The sequence below is a fragment of the Lichenostomus cassidix genome, chromosome 6 (genome assembly GCF_008360975.1).
Source record: "Lichenostomus cassidix isolate B80296 chromosome 6, HeHo_3.0, whole genome shotgun sequence".
Taxonomy (NCBI): domain Eukaryota; kingdom Metazoa; phylum Chordata; class Aves; order Passeriformes; family Meliphagidae; genus Lichenostomus; species Lichenostomus cassidix.
The window spans coordinates 28,226,215-28,246,059 of record NC_139487.1 but is presented as its reverse complement, the minus strand read 5'-3'; the positions used below and the strand labels follow the sequence as shown (position 1 = coordinate 28,246,059).

Sequence of the window (19,845 nt, the reverse complement as noted above, 5' to 3'; positions counted from 1 at the left end):
CACAGTTATGAATATTGTAGTCAAAAGACATCTTTCAGCAGATCTTCACCACACTGGAATTCACTCCTCGCTCAGACACAGTATAGCATGAAGACTGTATGGCTTTATTAAAAGTCTCAGCTGTAGTGCATCAGGTTCCTGTCCTGATGGCCTTTGTGACAGAACTCTCCTGCAGGTTATCTAATGAAAACTGTCTAATGAAGAGGGGAAAACTCAAAGAGAAGTTTTGATGTAATTAAGTTAAAAGAAACCTACAATTCTAAAAACACCAGATTCAAATCCATGGTCCTCAATAATTCTCGAATTGCTTTTTTAAACAGCACAGCTCAGTTGGATACTTACAACAGTTTCCATTACAAATTTTTCTGCAGTCTTATTATGCAGGCTATCAACACCCATTGGATTGCAACAATAGCACCAATCAGGATCGTGGCAAGACAGAAATTGATTAGCTATAGAGGAATTGCTGCACAACCTTCTACAAATTCACTATGCCAAACAAGTCCCCTTGGATATGGTACTTAAAAAGAATTCATATTTAAATTAGCTTTACATCTTTTGGATTTAGAGCATTTAAAAGCATCTCAAGGAATGGTTTCCAGTTCACACTTCCTACTATATGCATAATCTAATAAACATACTGAGATATCCTGAAGAATTTAGTTTCCCTCTCTGGCTTCCATCTCCAGCACTGCACACTTGAGCTAGGGCAGACAGCCCCACCAGCCAGCCTAGGCTGATGGTCTGCTCAAGGAAGCAACACAGAAACCAGCTGAGCATTACAGAATATGCAAAAATAAAAAAGAAGAATCACTATTTTTTAACATGCAGGTCCTGGTTCTGCCTTCTCTGCACTTGTCCAGTTATAAGAAAGCACAGAGATATGTAAGATATGTTCCTACCACACAAGTCATGCTGGGCTGCCTGGCTACCTGATGTGTCACAAAACCTGAAATTAAACTCTGATGCTCTAGAAAAGCTTCTCTACTCATATCTCTGTTTATCAAGTATGATTTAAGAAATCTACGCTACCTAAACAGAGTGACAAAGTGAAGTACAGAAGCAACATATTCTTTGGGTTGGGGTTCCAAACATGGTAAAGAGTTGCTCACAGACAGAGGGAAACAAAGAATTGTACCTGGGGTTTCAGGTGCCTCCATCTAGGGGCAGAAAGAAAGTAACCCCGAAATATGGGCAGCAGTGAGACAATCACAATAAATGGCATGAGAAGTCTTACAACCCCAGTCTGCCCTTCCATGAAGAGTAAGGTGGTAGCTGTGTCATCAGAGCACAGGTAACACTGCCCAAAATTCCAGTATGTTCCACACCAGAGGGACATAACTTCCCTGTCATCTACCGGACTCAGTCAGCAGACTGAGGGGATTTTCAGTTCCTGTGATTAGAGATATGTCTTGAAATTACACTGGAAGTGTAAGGGCTAGAAATTCGTCAGAAACAGCAGTGCTCTGAAAGTCACGTGTTTACTACCAAACACTTACATTAAATTACCAGCATGAATTTCATCATGAAAGTGAAAGTATTTACTTTGTCTCATCAGATGGAAGATAGACATTAGTAGCATTAAAAAATACAATCTGCTGCACACCCTGTTTTTAATTTTACCCCTTCCTTTATATAAAAGCACATATAATTTCCTTTTACATAAGTTGGATTAAAAGGAAAAACAACACAGCATGAGTCATTCCACAGATACTTGTACACTAGGACTTACAGCTGGCCAAGACTGAAAGAGCCTTTAAACATCTTTTTATCCTGCTCATTTTGAAGTCCAAATGTTTTCAACTATGAGTACACATAGAAATGAACTGTAAAAAAATGCTCAGAGTAATCTTTAAAAAATGTTATTTCTTGCCGAGAAATAAATACAGATTATAAATAAAGGTTAAATACATATATAAATACATAAGTCTGTCTTATAAGAATCTTTTTTGTAAAACAGATTAAATCCAGACAAACTGCAACTTATAGAGAAAAATCCCAAATGAGATGCCTATCTGTATGAAATAAGACAGAACACACACACCAAAAGCTAGGAGAATACAGCAGTCGTAAGATCTTAATCATGCCACATTATGAATGCAAATTGGTTTTTACACAAAGTCTTACTGAAGCCAATGGAGCAGCTCAGGAAAGAAATTTATGGGATGCTTTTGATCATTGCAAATGGAAGAGTTCTCCTAACAAGTGCTTGGATATACAAAGCTTAATATGGCAATTCCTTAAACTGTGCTTCTCCTAGAGCTGCCAGCTGGGTCTGCCTTTCTCCAGTACTGGAGAAATGAACTCCAGACTCCACTCCACACTTGGAACTAAGAAAGAGTGCAACCCTGATAATACTTTCTGTCACTGCAGGAATGCAAGAACAACACCAAGCTAGTTTTAAGCTTCCCCTTCTTGGCAGCAGCTAAACCTGTCAAAGCTCAGAGAAACAGTTGTTAGGTTATGAAAACAGTACAGCTAATCATTGCTTTTGGAAACATCCATGCAAAACACCTTATTCAGTCAAGCATAAAAAAAACAAGAATGCTCTGAAAACAATAAAATAAAATTGACTAATGATTCAACTACAAACACCACTATGAAAACTGATTCAGTTACAAATGCTACAATGAATTCTAACCAAATATTCTGTGCTGAAGGAAAAAATGTCAAGGTCAAATAAAGAATGCTCCACTGTATAACAAGCCCCAGTGAGGAAATCACAAAAGTGATCCTGGAGCAGAGCTTTCTTTAGATCCAGCTGCCTAAACATTGTCTTTGTCCATACTTTTCTACATATTTTATACACATATCATGTATTGGCAGTGTTAGTACTATTTCTTCAGACATGTTTACAACTTTTTGAAGAAAGCAGGCTGCAAGAAAAATGCTTACAAATTCTGTCAAAAGAGAAAACAGAAGACATAGTTTAAGGCTGTGGGCTGTGCTCAGCCAGAATTAAATATAGCCTTGGGGTCACAAAAAGCACGAAAGGCCATGCATGCTGGCGGAACAGAAGATGTACCTACTGTCCTGAGCGGTAGGACTTGTAAAGATTACCTCCTCATTTGAGGTGAGAGATACTGGCACTATTTCAGCAGCACAAAGGGAACTGAAAACTACCTTATTCAGGAAAGCCAGGGCCTCCAAACCTGCTGTTTAGAAACCATGATCAATAAAAAAATGGAGGAAATACAAGGAATGGATAAAGGAGGAGACCTTTCTAGATTCTGGCGGGAAAAAATGGAAAACTAATGAGGCAGAGAAGCCCCAGAATGAAAAACCAAGGTCAGGAAGACAGGCTTCAGCAAGCCTTTGGAGTCAACAGAACAAAACAATGCCTGACAGGAACCCATGCAAAAATGAATGACAAAATAGTAGAGAAATCGAAATAAGAATATCAGAGAGTCTCTCCTCCACACAGCTTACATGACAGAAGGGATACTCGGCCTGTTCTAGAAGGTATAGCTCTGGGACCAGGAACCTCACTGGAAAGCTGTTGTAGAGGCTGAATTGGCCTTCTGGGCATACTCTGACCTAGATCATATAGGCAGAACGGCAGGGTGAAGTGTGAATTTGGAAACATGAGCTCACAACACTTCTTACAAGAGGTGGTAAAGCCACCAGATTTGTAGGCTGAGAAGAAGATTGCTGGAAAAATAGAAAAATCTAGTTTAAGATGAAAGATGAGACAGATGAATTAGATAGTAATGGCTTGACCCTTCCTCAATAAAAACAGCTTTTGTCTTTGAGCTTTGCAGAAGATATATGAAATTTTAAGTGAGGGGTTGGCTTGGCTTCTCCTTCTAGGTGACTGCTTCTCAGAGACTGGAGAGGCTAGAACTTCTCTTCCCTAAATGATTCCTCCTGCCACTGTAGCCACTAAGAACTACTGATCTGCAGGGCTGAACAAGGGCTGGCAGAGGGGAGACTGACATATGGCAAAACAAGTAAGGAGCTCAGGTGTCCACTGGGCTACCATAGGGCCTGTGGCTGGTTCCAGGCCTTGTGTCTTTGTGGATGATCTAAAGAGAGATCACATTCATGTATTGCAGACAACATCAAACAGAAGGAGCTGCAAGCACAAGATGGCTCAGAAGCATAGGCAGGAAGTGCTACAATGGATTCTGTCACAGAATAAATAAAAGAATGCCTCTGGGAACTCGGATCTGAAACCAACACTAGGAAGAAGGGACATACACATGAGACTGATTATTAAAATGCTTTAAGTATAAAAATGATTAGAAATTAACTACAAAAGCTATAGTGTATATTTGAGTTTTAACCCCGCAATATCAGCACTGGGAGAGAACAGTGCTTCTCCAGGTGAATCTGGAATAATTACACATCAAGCATTTCAGTAGCTTTATAAAGGATCTCGCAGAATTACAGCAAAGAATAATTGAATGAAAAGAGGCACAAATAGAATACCAGACAAGATATAAATAGCTAATTACATATACCCTGGTCACTGCCAGACAAAATAGCTCATAATCAATTACGCAGATTTGACTGTCATAAAGCTCTAAAAGAAGATGACAAGGAAGGAGGGAGGAAAATACCCCTAAAAATCTATGAATATAAAGGAAGAATTTGGATGACTACATTTCTTGACAGCAGGATGTTGAATAGCCAGTTTCCAACAAAGCCTCGCTAGTTAGTGACATCATTACTTGTGATATAAACCAAGACAGGATAAAATATTTGCTGAAGTGGAAGACATAGGCAAATCATTAGTTTTCTTCTCATCTACAACTCTAAAGATCATTCATTAAGACTTGTTGCTTGGCTCCATTTAGCATTTTCTGTTCTATCTAACACTAAGGAATATTACATATGAAATCTTAGTGTCTGGCAAGAATGTAAAGCTGAAGCAGTAATAAGTATTTTTCTTTGCAAAAAGAGAGCTTTTAAAGCAATGCACTAGATTTTAGCTCCTACCTGAAGCAGCATTATTGCATGTCAAAAAAAAAATCATCACTATGTTCAAGTTCAGACAGATTGGACATAATTTTTCATGGAAGAAATACATTCCTTAGTTGGCCATTCTACCACTCAAACCCTAGAAAAGTGACACAGTTTGTATTTTGAAGTGAGTGAATTTAAATCTCAAATTTGCAGGTGGGGAGAAGAAAAAACCAACAACAAACATAACTCTGAATTTTGTGTCCTATTAAAATATCACAAATACAAGCACTTCTCCATTATGCTGCATACAGAATTGTACTCAGAAGTGTCATAATTTTTAAAAAAACTAAAAATTACTGTGAAATTTGGATCTTTCAGTTGTCCTTCATGTGGGAGTCTACCTAGACATTCAATTTTCCCCCATCTCTCAGACATACAGGATAACATTTCAGAAATAGCAGTGATGCTGCTCCATAATGCCAAAAAAGGGATTTGAAGATTCCATCCAGAGACTGGATGATGCCACTTCATCCCTTCTGTTTGAAAAGCGAATGTGTACACAATATGGCCATGAAAACCCCAATTAATGAACTCCAGAAAAATCTTTCAATAAATCCAGCATAATAATAAACTCCTGAAATAAATTAGAAAGCATGAGACATGCTCAAATGGCACGGAAAGCCAAAGATGCAAGTTGTTTACACAAACCAGAAATGACACCTTAGCTTATATGATGTAATGTTTTTATACAAGCCTGTTAGACTAAACAGTTGTGATGATGCCAAGTGTTTGGAAGGTGATGAAAGTGATTGAAACTGCCCAAGACACCAGTTCCAGCTCTGACCCTGATGCTTTAATACTACCTTCAAATATATGAAGACAGAAAAACACTTTAAAAGTGCTTCAGTGAGATTGTATAGTTAAGCCGTCAATGGTTAGAAAATACCAAAATGAAGCATACTTGAATAACCTTAAATTGGACACTTTGTTTAGATCATGATATAGTCCTTAACTGCATGATTACATACTAATTTTTCCACATAAATTCTGACTCATTCAGCATACATAATGAGTAGTGCCTACATAATGAACTATTTTTCTTGTAACAGCTATTTGCTGTTGTTCACTGTGTAGTCCCAGGACTTATTTGCTACACATTATTCATATTCTTTTCTGAAGAAAAAATTAGGAATTTCATCATGGGTTTTTTCATACACCTCATGGATTTTCCAGGCTACTACAGTGCCTGTCTGATTAATAAACATTCATTAATTTATTTTGAAAACATTGCTGTGAGGGGAGGCAGCAATATGCTTCCATTTTACACGTGGAAAACTGAGGCACAGGGAAGCTATTTAAGGGGGTTATGTTCTCTCCTACTCTCACTGAAGTCAGCAGCAGCCATTGACTCTCAGTACTCCATGGTACCCTTCTTTGCTGACAAATGAACAAGGAGAATTTGGCATCCTGGCGTCAGGTGTGGCTTTGGAAGATGCCATGCACGGATCCACACTGACCCTTCTCTGGCAGTCACACCACAGCACGGCCTCTTCTGCCCTGTTCCTTGAACTTGTTCCTGTCCCACTTCCTTCTTCTTCCCCTGTCCCACTTCAAAAGTCCTGTTCTTCATTCCTAAGGCTGTCCTTTCAGTCCCAGTCCCTTTGCTCAGCAAGTCCTAGTTCCAGTCCTTTACTCCTGAGCTCTGTTGTCCAAACTGCCCAGTAATCCCCCTCTTGCAATTTTTGTCTCTTCTTTGCACACAGGTCCCCATGTTTACTCTTCACAGGTTCCCAATCCTCATTCTTCATATTAATCTAATCTGGGTGAACATCCCCTCACTTTCTTCTCCCCCAGTTTTACTTCCCTAGGCAGGCTGCCTGAACTTGGATTGCCTTCCTTGCTCCTTTACCTTCTTTTCCCATTCTCATTCAGGCTTATTTTTTCTACTTCTGCCCCCCCCATTTAAACTAATCCCCATTTGCAAGTCTTTCCTGTTCTCCCACCCTTCACCAGCCACTGCCTCAAGTCTGTTAGCACCTTGGGGGGGCAGTTTTCTTGCCTGACTCCCTCCATCTGTGTCTCCCAAGTTCCAGCATCTTCTTGGAAGGTTTGCTTCTCTGCTCTTCTCCTTTCTGCCTTTTGACAGGTGTTGTTTTGATAGGTGTCTTCTGCTTTCCCTCTGTCTGTGCCAACGTAAGAGCATGGGGAGTGGATGATAGCATCACTGCTCTCACCCTGGCAGGACCCAGCAGCAAAATGCATCATCTGTAGGGGGAGCACAGCCACAGAGCAGCTTCGGGAAATTCAGCTGCTGACATCCCAGACTCTCCTACCAAGCCCGTGAAAAGCCTGTTTTTTTCCAAGGCTTATGGTTTTCTGACATCAGCTATATTTTCATAGAATTGGCATGCTCATGACACAAAGGACATCCATCCATCTACTAAAGGTTTAATCCCCAGGTAAGGCTAATACAAATATTATGAAAATGTCACCAGAATGGTTCAGCATAGATTAAACATTCATTCCTGACCATTCCTGAAGTTTACAGAAATATGGCTACAGTGTTCAAATATGGCAAAGGAAAATAACAAATGCTACACTTCTTCCTGTACACAGAGTGAGTTCAGTAGAGTTCTAAGGAACTACATGTTAGACTGTGCATCAGACTGAACTGTGTTATTAGACCCACGCAAAAGAGCAAGAACAAATAATGCATATGCCTTTGTAAATAATAGGGGATGCTGAAAATAACAGCTCGTAATTGGCTTTATAATGCTGCATTCACTTTGAACCAAATCTTATCAGGAGTTTTTATCTAAAAAAAATATTTCCAAAATGCATACATCTATTATCTCTGATTTAACATTTGTAAGTTTTTAAATTGCTTTGATTCATTATGAGAGATGAAAATGCTTGCAAAAACAACACTGAAAAAAACCCAGGAAAAAAATCCAAAAATAGATGAACTGTCATGATATTATTAATTGCTCACTCCAATTCCTAGATTTGTGGCTCCTGTGTATACCTCCACAGAAGCTATAACCCAGTTTTCTGAATACAAAATACCTCAGTATTCATCCTTTCATCTTAGGAAACAAGAAAAATATTTTGCTATCTACATATTTTTTCAATTATTGCTTATGTTTTTACTGCAGCATTGCTTGCAATTCCAACTAAGTGTGTTGCAGAATTTTTCATAGTTGGATGTATAATGTTATGATTTCACTGGCTGTCTTTACAGTAACTACAGCTTAAAGACCAAGGACATTTTCAGAATAGAAAAATCTAGCATATTTATAATTCACTATGTGTAATACATTGCTATTTATCACAAAACTTTGATTAACCTCAGGGATGCCAATCCCCTTAAGAACTTCACCTTTTTCCAACAAAGACACCCTAAAATAAATTGCAAGTATTTATAATATAAACATACTCTGGGATCTAAATGTATTGCATATCCATGTGTATGCTCATCTAAAAGATGAATGCCTTAACCTTTGCCTCCTTGCTTTGTGTTCCCATTAAAACAAGCTTTTTGATGCATAAGTGCCACCTGTAGGAAATACCAGAGTATGCTCAAGTGCAGCCCTGTGCCAACTGAGGCACTGAGTTGTCTCTCTCCCATCCCCAAATTCAGCCTTATATTGATGAAGCAATGGCCCTGGATGATGGCAGCTTGATAGATGAAGGTTAGTTTGTAAAGCCACATCTACAGGAAAGTTATTGTTTTCCAGTGAAGCCTAATCAGAAAGGAACTGAATGAAAAATACTACATTTTCCCATTTGCTTGGCTGTATGACAGTATTCCACAAGAATCAAGCAGTCCTTCACTACATATTGTACCAAACAGAGTTGTGTCATGATTAACATGGAGTACTTCACTACAATTACTTACAGCACACAGATTTGGAAGATTGCATAATTTATCTATTTTTATTTATATCTGCTGTTAATAAAAAGGAATATATGTGAAAAAGTGTTTTAAGAAAAAATCAATCTAACCTCCACTACTATAAACACAGCTCAGTTTCCTGTGGCAGTGAGTAAGGCATGAATGGATGGAAGAATAAATATCTTAATTCAAACATTAAAAGAAAAAAATAAAATAATTTCTAATGAAGCAATAAAAATAATAACTGAGACTTTTCAATGCCTTGTCATTTTCTTTAATATTACAAGAAAAAGAAAGAGCTTACAAAAATTCAGCTTTTTAAATGATAGAGACAGCCTAGGTTAAAAAAAAAAAGTGAAGTATTTAATCACAATTTGTAAAAAATAACAGAGAAAACTGGTCTGACTCCTTCTGCAGCCACCACCTTTAACAGTTTTGCTCAAAAAATACACTCACTACAAGGCAATAGTTTCATTAATTCAACGATATCAGTCACTGATACAGTATCTCCATTCCTTGGTACATTTACTAGGTAACAAAAATTCCACACCCAAAGCACATTTTGCATCCAAAACCGAGAAGTTATTTTTAATAATTCGATGTGAAATGACAAGATAGGAATCATCTGGTATATGAGCACAAATTAAATGCCAGTCTACGAGAAAATATTTGTTCACTGTTTGACAGCTAGTGACTGCTTAGTTTTGTCAGCTACAGTTGTGTACAAACGACATGTCTCTCCTCTCCCCTAGTCAGCCTCCAGTGTCGCTTCGAGCACGTACACTTGTTTTGGCTGTCCCTCATCACCACCTGACATTTACCAGCGTGCTTCAACACGAACAACCTTTAACATCCGCACCTGGAACTCCGAAACCAAACTTCATCAGCCTGCCGGAGCACGGCGGGCGGACAGCCGGGCGGACGGAGTGCGGCTGTCCCCGGGGCACTGCGGTCTCCCGCGGCGGTGCGGGCGGCAGGCGCGGCGCGGCGCGGCGGGAGCGCGGCGGGGAACGCGCGGCTCGGCGCAGGGCTCGGCGCACCCGCGGTGCTGTCCGCGGTGCTGAACAGCCTCCCTCTCGGTCCCCCCCGCGCCCCATCTTGCCAGCCCCACGCTCGCTCCCCTCGCAGCCTCATGGCTCTCACGAGCGACCGGCAACAAGTCCGGCCGCTTGCCCACGCCAGCCGGAACGTCCGCCCGTGGATTCGAAGCACGGGAATTGCCCTATAATACAAATTTCCTAAAATACTTTGGAAACCGCGGGCAGGAAAACCCCAGCGGGGCCACTACCCCATCCCTAGCTCCGGACTCTCCGCAGCGCGGGCTCTGGCTCCCTTTGCTGCCTCTCCCAGAACAAGCCCCGGCGTCCATTCCTGGCAGAGGCAGGGTTGTGCAGCAGGCTTGCCCGGGGTAATCGCACTGCAACGCCAGGCACGGCTTAGGGAGCGGCGGTTTTCCCTCCCTTCCCTCCAGCAAGGTGCAATCTTCTCTTCTTCTTTTGTTCTCAATGGCAGGAGGGTGGCGGCGGCGGGAAGGGTGGGGAACACTTGCACCTACAAATTCGTGGGGCATAACAAAGGACCATACGCCGCGCGGATTAATTTGCATTAGCATCCATGAGGGCAGCAGCATTTTACGTCTGCAGGGATTAGCCGCGCCGAGCCCGGGCTTACCGTCCCTATCGCAGAGCTGAATCGCCTCCAGGCTCAGGTTCTTGATCACCTCCTCGCAGGGGCTCGTGGGGCTGCTCATGGTGTGCGCCAGGCGCGGAGCCTCCATCGCGCCCCTCGCCGCTGCCTGCTGTGGCTTGGCCGGGCTGGGGCTGGGGCTGGCCGGCTCCGGTGCAGAGCCGCGCGGCAGCGCTTCCCGGCGCCGCCCGCCTCGGCTGGGAGCGCTCGACGGAGGAGGCGGGCGGGGAACGGATTTGTCACCGCAGCGAGCCGGGGAGGGGGCAGCAGCGAGGCGGGTGCCCGGCGCGCCCCAGGATCCGCGTTTAAAGGGGCCGCCGCCTCGGAGCCGTCCCTTCCCCCTCCGCTCCTTATGTAACGGCGGCCGCGCCTCCGCGGGAAGCTCCCGGCGAGTCCGAGCCCTCCGGGTCAGGCCCTGCAAACGGCCGGCCCGGCTTCCAGCCCGCCTGCCTCGAGCGCAGCTGCCCGCGACCACGGCGTGGTTCGTTTCGAGGTTACTCCGTAACCCGAGAGAGTCGCCCAATGCAAAACCACCCCCAAGCCACTGCTAGCGACTGCCCCTTCCCTGAGCGCACAGCCCACCATGACCGCTGGGTGCAATCACATCCAACTGCAAGGGATACGCCATCCACTCTGATCCTTCGATTATGCAAGAATTTGCGGAAAGAAATATTAGCTGGTTTTAGATTGATAAACCTAGAAACGCCAGCAGAAGGTTATTGATTGCAATAGAGGGTATGGGAATGAGCCATTTCTGGATATATGCCCTGCACACTTCCCACCTGCCCTTTTTGTGGGAAGGAGAAATAATCCACATGGTAGCGCTGCCATTTCTATCAAGCTTCAGGAAGAACAAGGCCAGAAAAGGAGAAAATTTAAAGAGTAATAGCATGATAAATTAAACTTGTGTAGCACTGCACCATCATCAGGTGCGACAGCTCAGCTCCCTCCCACCGCAGGATGGACAAAGGAGCAGCCTCTGGGCCTCAGTGGCTGCATGAGTTCAGTGCTTTCTCCAGGTCACAGACTGACTCTGAGATCATGCTAGCCATGGTGGAATGGGACCACAGGTCTCCAGACAACTGGTTTGAGTGCATTTCCTACCACACATTACAACAAGCATTCCTGGCACCAGTTTGTTGTCTCACCAAACCAAAACTGACACCATTTAGCCATTGATCATGAGACACCAGCACTGGTTGCTTGGAGAAACAGCAGTTCATTGCACACAGGCTCCCAACAAGACTAAGGCTGTGGTGTTCCTTGGTCAACATCACATGACAGAAAGTCCAGAGAGTCCCTAAAGCTCCTATTTCTCTTTCTGCAATCCCAAGGCCACCCAGTGTCCTCTCAGTCCTCACTGACCTGGCCTAGTAGCAAGCTCCATGCACAGCAAGATGCCTGTCATTCCACTACCACTGCACTTTGGGATCCTTCCATTCTTTATTATGGTTTCTGGGACACTAATCTCAGGAAATGAGCTCTGGTGTTACTTTTCACAAAGCCACTGCCAAGTGCTGCAGCCTGGAAGGAAGGAATAGGTTTAAGGATCCTGGACTCCTCTGACACCTTCAAAAATTTTCAAAAATCCTAGGGAGAAAGTGCAATGCTGAGCACCCCTCCAGCACCATGTGCTCTACACACACACACTTTCTCATTCATCTTTTATTTTTTTCCCTGCACTTTGTTTCTCTGATGTTTTTCATCAGGATGGAAAATGTGTGCAGAGGGGTCAGGCAGAGGAGAAATGGAATGAGTGGGAAGGGAACCTAAAGGAAGAGAAAACGAAAAGGAAGTAATAACAGGAAGGGAGAGTGTGAGTCAATGGGGAGGTGGGAAGGGAGAGGAATATATGAATGAATGCACAGACAGAATGAGGACAAATATAGAATCAGAGAAGGAAGAAATGAAAGTGGGTGAGACTGCATTCACCAGGTTTTAATTTTGTCTCTGACAAGCATTAATTCCCTGCACCGAAGCAAAACCTTTCTCCTTGATATTGCAACTGTTCTTAGCACACAGTCATCTCCTACGTAAGGCTGGAAAATTTCTTTCTCTGAAGATGGTGTATTTAGTCTCTCGGCCTTATGTTCCACATTCATTCCCTTCCACAATGTGGCAGACACTTCAGCAGCTCACACAATCTTGTTACTTCTTTGCTATAACATTATATAAAGTCCATTTGAAACAGACGCTGTTCTTGAACACTGAGAGAATTCCCATTTTATTCTCCTGGCTTCTATTTTATACTCTTTTCTCTCCTCTACTTCTTATTCAATGCAACTGAAATCAGGTTTTTAAGAACAGATAGATTTTGCATAGCACTTTGAAAGCAGAGAGCTTTGGGGGTGTTCCCATTCCTCAAAGGTCTCTCATTTCTCAGCTACCTTGTAGCAATAACCCCTGGCTAAGCTATCTCTATTTCTTTCCCCACACCATTAAAATTATTTTTTTAAAGAAAAGACTGATTAACTCTCCAAATACTGGCAGAATTCAGTGTAAGGGTAGAACAGAGAAACATTTCCTATAGCTCTGCTTTTCTAAAGCTGGACCTGCCTGATACAGTATTTTGCAGAGTCACACTTCAGACTCCATACTTCCTCCAGCCTATCACTACTTCATCACCTGGGCTAGAGATAAACATTTTTTAAAGTTCAAATTACTTCCAGTGATTCCATGCAATCACTTGACAATGAATTTAGTCCTAGCTATTTCAGTCTCAGAGCACACAATGCTCTCATGGTGTTTTTCCTACCTGAGAGAACTATACTCTGCTTGTCTTAACAAGGAATAGCATTGTCTGAGGCACAAGTTATGTTTGTGCTAAAGGATGACAGAGTCTCAGCATATAATCAGAAAGTTTATTCTGTGACAGATTATCCCTGACAGTATTTAGCAAAAAATGTCACATATCACAAATATGGGTCAACATTATGTAATGGAAAGTCTGCCAATGGCAGCACAACGTTAGAGACAGCAGAGGGTCATGTGTTTAGAACTGCAAAAGCTTGCAAAGAATTTGCCACAACAGCAACCTTTCAGACTTTCAACATTTAGATAAATAGAATCTCACCAACTTCTGTAGTTCAACAACAATGTGTCTGTTATTACAGTAACCCCACACAAGGAAAGAGAAGCAGCATTTTCCAGCGTGATGCACGTAGCAGGAAACGTGAGCTGTGGCACACAGCCCTTGCCTGGCGAGGTTCAACAACCTCAGCTCTCCTGCCTCAGCCTGGCATTCACAGTCCCTCAGGTAGGTCAGCAAGATCTTGCTGCAGGGCTACCACTCTACAGCAGAAAGGCAGAGAGGCTGCCAACCAGCTGGAGAGGTGTGGGGCTTCTTTCCTAAAAGGCACAACCTCATTCAAGCCAGAAAGCACGAGAAAAAGGGCTGTGTATTCCTTTCCCCCCACAAACTTCCCCCCTCTGGATTACAAAGCTCAGTCTCACCTGTGTTTCACACCATATTGAGGAAACTGCTGTGCCTCAGGAGCAGAGCACAGCACAGAGCTGGGTAGCCCCATTCTCACTATTTGAAAAGTCTTTTGTATTTCATTGTAGCAGGTTTTTATCTGCAAGTTATAAAAGAAACCCCCTTTCTCAGACCTCAGCAAGACTCAGAGTTCCAGCTGTGCCTTCCCACTTGGGAATAAAAACCAACCCGTGATATTGCTCAGTGGACTGTGCAAGCAGAAGGCAAAAAGGCTACAGACATGGTTTTCAGGAAACAAAAGCCAGAGAGGAAATGTCTCTGCTTGCTGTTTTCTGCTTTGGTGTTTTTTGACATGCTGGGAAGCCCCACAATTTCTGGGAACTCTCCAGTGAGGTGCATGCAGTAGCTCATACATCTCAAAATGTCTCTCCTTCCATGTTCAGAAAGCTTCAGCAATTGCATTCAGTTCATGCATTCAGGCTTCTCTTGCAAAGCCATAAAGCATACTTTAAAACATGAAAGATGCAATTCTGAGGCAATCTGGTGACTTCTGATACCAGGGAACCTACCCATGAATCTAGAAAAAGGGCTTCAGTGTAGGGAAAAGCTAGTCTACTTCTCAGATAAAAAAACAATCAGTCTGTGGAAAAAGCAACCAAGGGCATATGAGAGAGAGATTCACTAAAGCACAAGTAGCACAAACAGGGTAGCCAAAGTCTGACTCTGCCAAGCCTCCCAATACAGGAATTAGAGTGTCAATTGCAGTTCATAACAACAGCTTCGGAGCAAACAAAGGGAGGTGGTACTTCCTGCAATGGACAGTAGTTTTAAGACTAAAGGACAGTGGCAGTGATAGAAATTTTTTTTCATTCAAGGGAAGGCTGGAAAAGTTCATGGAAAAGGAATCCTTTAGTTACTAAAACCACAAGTGACTCACCTCAGGAAAGAGTTACTGAACGCTTATATGTGCTTGCCATGCCCTTCATCTTCTGTAAACATCCACTTTCAGCCACTGCTGAAGAGACAGTGCTGGCCTGGATAAGTCCATGGTCTGACCCAGGACAGTCACGGAAATGCCCTGCTATCCAAGCCTTGGCTCCTTACCACCCCCCACCACCACACCACCCGCGTTCGTAAGCAACACTTCAGAGTGTGGAGCCCTCTGATGGCATCGGTTGGGTGTGCAAATCTCAACCTAATTTAAGCAGCACAATTAACAGGGAATGTTCCTCTCAGGTAAAGAAATATATCAAACCAATTATCATTTGGTTAATGTTATCGATGGTGCTGTTTTTGAATTTCAGTTTTCTGATTAGCTTTATACAGTCTGAATATGCATCTAAAAAAGACAAATTCTTTCATATGCAAAAAAAAAATTGTAGTTTCATAAAATTTGTTTCCTAATGGGCACAAAGTACTGTTAATGCTTAGCATTATCATTTATTAATTTCATTTTAAGTTGAGCCTCCCTTTATGACATCTAGAGTAACCTTAGAGAACAATCTGAACCTCTCTCCTCGGTGCTGTTAATCAGTCTTCCTACTTTTGTAACCACTTTCACATTTAATTAGTGCCTCATCCTCCAGATATTGGACCATATCTTGACCTTTAAAGGATACTGCTGTCTGCTTATCCTTGACAATGCTGTCTGCTATTCAGATTTACTTTCTGTCTACAGTTCAGTGGCCAGCCTTTGATACCTTTGAGTGAATTTTAGCCCCAGCTGACTTGTTTCAGTAATTTCCTTAAGATATTATGTGGCACAGCATCAAATGCCCTTTTTAAGTCTCGATTTTATTCTGCCCTCTGCTAATCTTCTGGCTTCATCAGAAAAGATGTGGAAGGATAAACATTCCAATTGGCCTGGCTTGGTTTACTGCAGTACACCTGTGCCATATCAGGGTTTCATTACACTATTCACCTCCATATAAATACATTTACCCCTTCAGCTCCACTATTTATAGTATTTGTTTCAATTTGGAGCCATGCCCATAAGACAATAGTTTCCATAGTTACTCTTAATTCAGTTTTTAAAGACTTCTGGCATGCTGACACTTTATTAGTCTCCTGATACTTCCTCAATTCTCTGTGGAGTTTTTTAGCAACTAGCTGATCCATCAGTTCTTTAAATATCTGAAGGGATACCTCAGATGCAGTTGTTCTAGTGATGATATTTCATTATGTATTTCTTAGTTACTTTTTCCCAGCACTTCATAATTACATCAATGATTTCTTAACCAAGCCATTATTTAATGTTTAATCTCCTTCCCAATAAACTTCATGGCAAAAGTCCAATTAGTTTTAGGGGGAATAAGAACTGGTCTCAAAATTTATCTACTTATTACAAATTAATTACAATTAATATTTTCTTGGTCAAGTCATTTTTTTGTTATTTTGCCTTCAGGACTTATAACACAGTCTTTTCATATTATTTTTAACCTCTTGGCAGATGTTTCAGTGTATCCTCATGCTGTCCCTGTTTCTCTCCTGTGTACTAAACTTAAAATATAAAACCCAGTTTTGGTGGCCCTCCAGTTTTCTGTTTCTAGTGCAGTTCATATTTTGGGTTTACTTGTTTAAGTAGCCCACAGTGACCCATTCTCTCTTCAGTGTTTCCCATTTTCATTGGAACAAGACACATTTCTGCTGGCTTTCCATTACAGTATCTTCTCACATTCTCCCTTCTGCCCTTCCCCTTTCCACAAAGCCTTTTCTGAAACCCTCTCAACTGATCCCGTGAATGAGATTTTCCCCATGATACTACACCCTTTTGTTGGATAACCACAACTCTTCAGATAGCCAAGAAGAAATTACAGTTCATTAAAAAAGTTAATGAAGAAAGTTTAAGTGATTAGTTCCCCAATGTCATCTACTGATCTCATTTTCTTATAACTATAGAGCTCTAAGTATTTTGTATAAGCACAGAAGATGGGATCTAGGTTGTCACTGCCTTTGTACCATCACAATCTGCTATGACTGAGTGATGTGGCAACACAGGAAAGACACCATTGTCTCATCCCCCACTGCTACTGTGAAGACAGTCAATTAACTGCTGAAGAAGCACCAGGAAGATGGTGTTAAATCAATTGAGTAGGAACACCAAGACATTCCCTCTCCTTGGCTCAGAGACTGACGAGTAATGAGACTAATCTTAAATTTCTCTCATTTGACTCACAGTCACTTACTACAAGCTCTTATACTGTCTTTCAGGTCAATGATTATTTATATATATGCTTTGTGTTGACCCAGGCTGGATGCCAGGTGCCCACCAAAGCTGCTCTTTCCCCTCCTCAGCTGGACAGGGGAGAGAAAATGTACCAAAAAGCTCATGGGTCGATGTAAGGGCAGGGAGAGATCACTCAGCAATGAATGTTATGGGCAAAATGAATTGCCTTAGAGAAATTAATTGAATTTATTACCAACCAAAATCAGAGTAAGATAATGAGAAGTAAAACAAATCTTGAAAACACCTTCCCCCACCCCACTCTCCTTTTCAGGCTCTACCCCCTCCCCAAGCAGTGGCACAGGGAGATTGGGAATGGGGGTTATGGGCAGTTCATCACACATTGTGCTGCTGCTCAGGGAGAAGAGTCCTTCCCCTGCTCCAGCACAGATCCCTCTCACAGGAGACAATCCCCCACACTTCTCCAGTATGAGTCCTTCCCACAGGCTACAGTTTTCCAAGAATTGCTCCAGTGTGGGTCCCTTCCTATGGAATGCAGTCCTTCAGGAACAGCCTGCTCCAGCCTGGGTCCCCATGGGGTCACAAACCCTGCCAACAAACCTGCTCCAGCGTGGGCTCCTCTCTCCACGGGTCTGCAAGTCCCTCCCAGGAACCTGCTCAAGCATGGGCTTGCCATGGATTCACAGTGTTCTTTAGGGCATTCTGCTGCTCTGGGGTGGGTCTCCTTCATGGGCTGCAGGAGGGTCTCTGCTCCCCTGTAGATCTTCATGGGCTTCTGGGGTACAACCGGCCTCGCCATGGTCTGCACCACGGGCTGCAGGGGAATCTGCTCCGGTGCCTGGAGCACCTCCTGCCCCTCCTTCTTCACTGACCTTGGTGTCTGCAGAGTGTTTCTCTCACATACTCTCAGTCCTCCCTTCACTGGCTGTAATTACTTCTGCACAATAACTTTTTTTTCTTCTTAAACATGTTATCACAGAGGCATTACTACAATTTCTGATTGGCTTGGCCTTGGCCAGTGGTGCGTCTGTCTTGGAGTCTGGTGACTTTGGCTCTGTGGGACATGGAGGAAGTTTCCATCAGCTGCACCCCTTTAGCCAGCCCTGTTGCCTCCCTGCTACCAGAACCTCGCCACACAGACCCAATGCAATATGTGATCTGCAATTAAAATTGCATGAAATTTCACAAGAAACAACTTCACATTAGAAACAGCAATGAAGAGCTGTGTTTTCCATGGGTTTGCTCTGGTAGGCATGCATGTCCACTCAGCATCCATATAAGGGCAGATTAAAGATTATCTATACAAATAGACAATAAAACAAGCATTCATCTCTAGCACTGCTTCTTTAACAAGATCCACAAGCATTTTAATTAAACTGTGTTTTGCTCTGAATTATGTCCTACCACTGTTACTTGTGTTCTGAATGTATGTCAGCCCTGCACTATGTTATTTATTGGTAGTGTAGCAATTCTTACAGATTTCCAGTTGCTGTACATACGCAGTGCCCTGGAGTGTTTAAAGTCAGTGGAGGAGTTGTGGCATTCTGTGAGCCTTGGAAATCCTAGAACTGACTCAAAATCTGTTAGTGACTGATTCACTGCTCCTGCTTCTTAAACCAGGCTGCACAGGAGGGTAATTGCAAAGGCCATCTTTAGCCTTAGGAGTCGATGTGCCTTAAGATCTTTCCACAGTCAGTGGAGAGTGGAAAAATCCTCGTCTGTGTCTCAAAGGGAGTTCATTGTAGGTGCTCAGAGTTGCCCCAGAGGAAATGCTTCCTCTTGATTCTACAGGAAGCTGTGGAAGAAAAGCACTTTGTGGCTAAATTTAGTCTTTGTGAATGCCCCCTAAATTATTCCTGTGTGTGTTTGCAACAGCCATCTTTGATAACCTGCGATGTGTTCTGGAGGGAGAAATGAGAGCAGCAAGCAAACATGGCAAAACCCTCTCTCCTGGGCTGATACCAGCTCCTCAGCTCCTTGTCCAGAGTTCAGGGGGCTTAATCTACACATGCTGACAGGGACAGGGCTGGCTGCAAAGCAGAACAAGTGTTCATTTATCCAGGCACAGCTGTTGCCTAATGACAGAGGTCTAACAGTGGCTCCTGTGTGATGGAACATGGGTCTGTGTTCAGACTTGTCTGATCACTGCTGATCTGGGACCTGCTGAACTCACAGCAAATGCCCATTATTTGTAAATTCTTTTTCTCTGATTTCCTCTCTTCCATATTAACTGCTAACCTCATATCTTACAAGAGCTTTTAAAACCAAATTTACTGGTGTTTTTTATCTAATTTTTCTTTTTAATACCAGTATTTTTCTTCTTCTTGATTCTCTCTGTTATTACTTTTATCCATTTTCAGTCTAACCTCACCTACTTCCATCTTTCTGAAAGCCAGCTTCTGATTAATGTATCTCCAAATAAATTCAATTTAGCCATTGACAGTATTTTTTGGGGTTGGTCACATGACATCCACATGGTTATTTCTGAGATGAGGAGGGAAAGTGAGGTAGAGTAGCAAAAAATTTTAAAATTGCTTTCTGTGTTGAAGCAGTTGATTTCAATCAGTGAAATTAAATTTTATTGGCTTTGTGTGGCAAGGTTTTGGTAGCTACAGGGGTGGCTCTGTGAAAAGCTGCTGGAAGTTTCCCCCACATCTGATGGAGCCAATGCCAGGGAGCTCCAAGGCAGACTCCCTCTGGCCAAGACCAAGCCCATCCACACTGGATGTAGCACCT

At 42.6% G+C, this 19,845-nt stretch overlaps 1 protein-coding gene across 4 annotated transcripts in view; it reads right to left on the bottom strand.

Moving 5' to 3' along the window:
• The window catches only part of PHYHIPL (phytanoyl-CoA 2-hydroxylase interacting protein like), a 132,329-nt gene that overhangs the window by 20,731 nt on the left and 91,753 nt on the right, over nt 1-19,845 (bottom strand). Inside the window, exon 1 of one of the 4 annotated variants that reach the window (XM_085064218.1) lies at nt 17,710-18,011. The exons of 2 other annotated variants lie outside the window; for them this stretch is intronic. In XM_085064218.1, the coding sequence (XP_084920344.1) occupies nt 17,710-17,908 (199 nt within the window). In that variant the 5' untranslated portion in view covers nt 17,909-18,011. Of the gene's footprint in view, nt 1-10,474; nt 10,844-17,709; nt 18,012-19,845 lie in introns of those variants that run through there. One more of the 4 variants, XM_085064219.1, reaches the window with a different exon arrangement.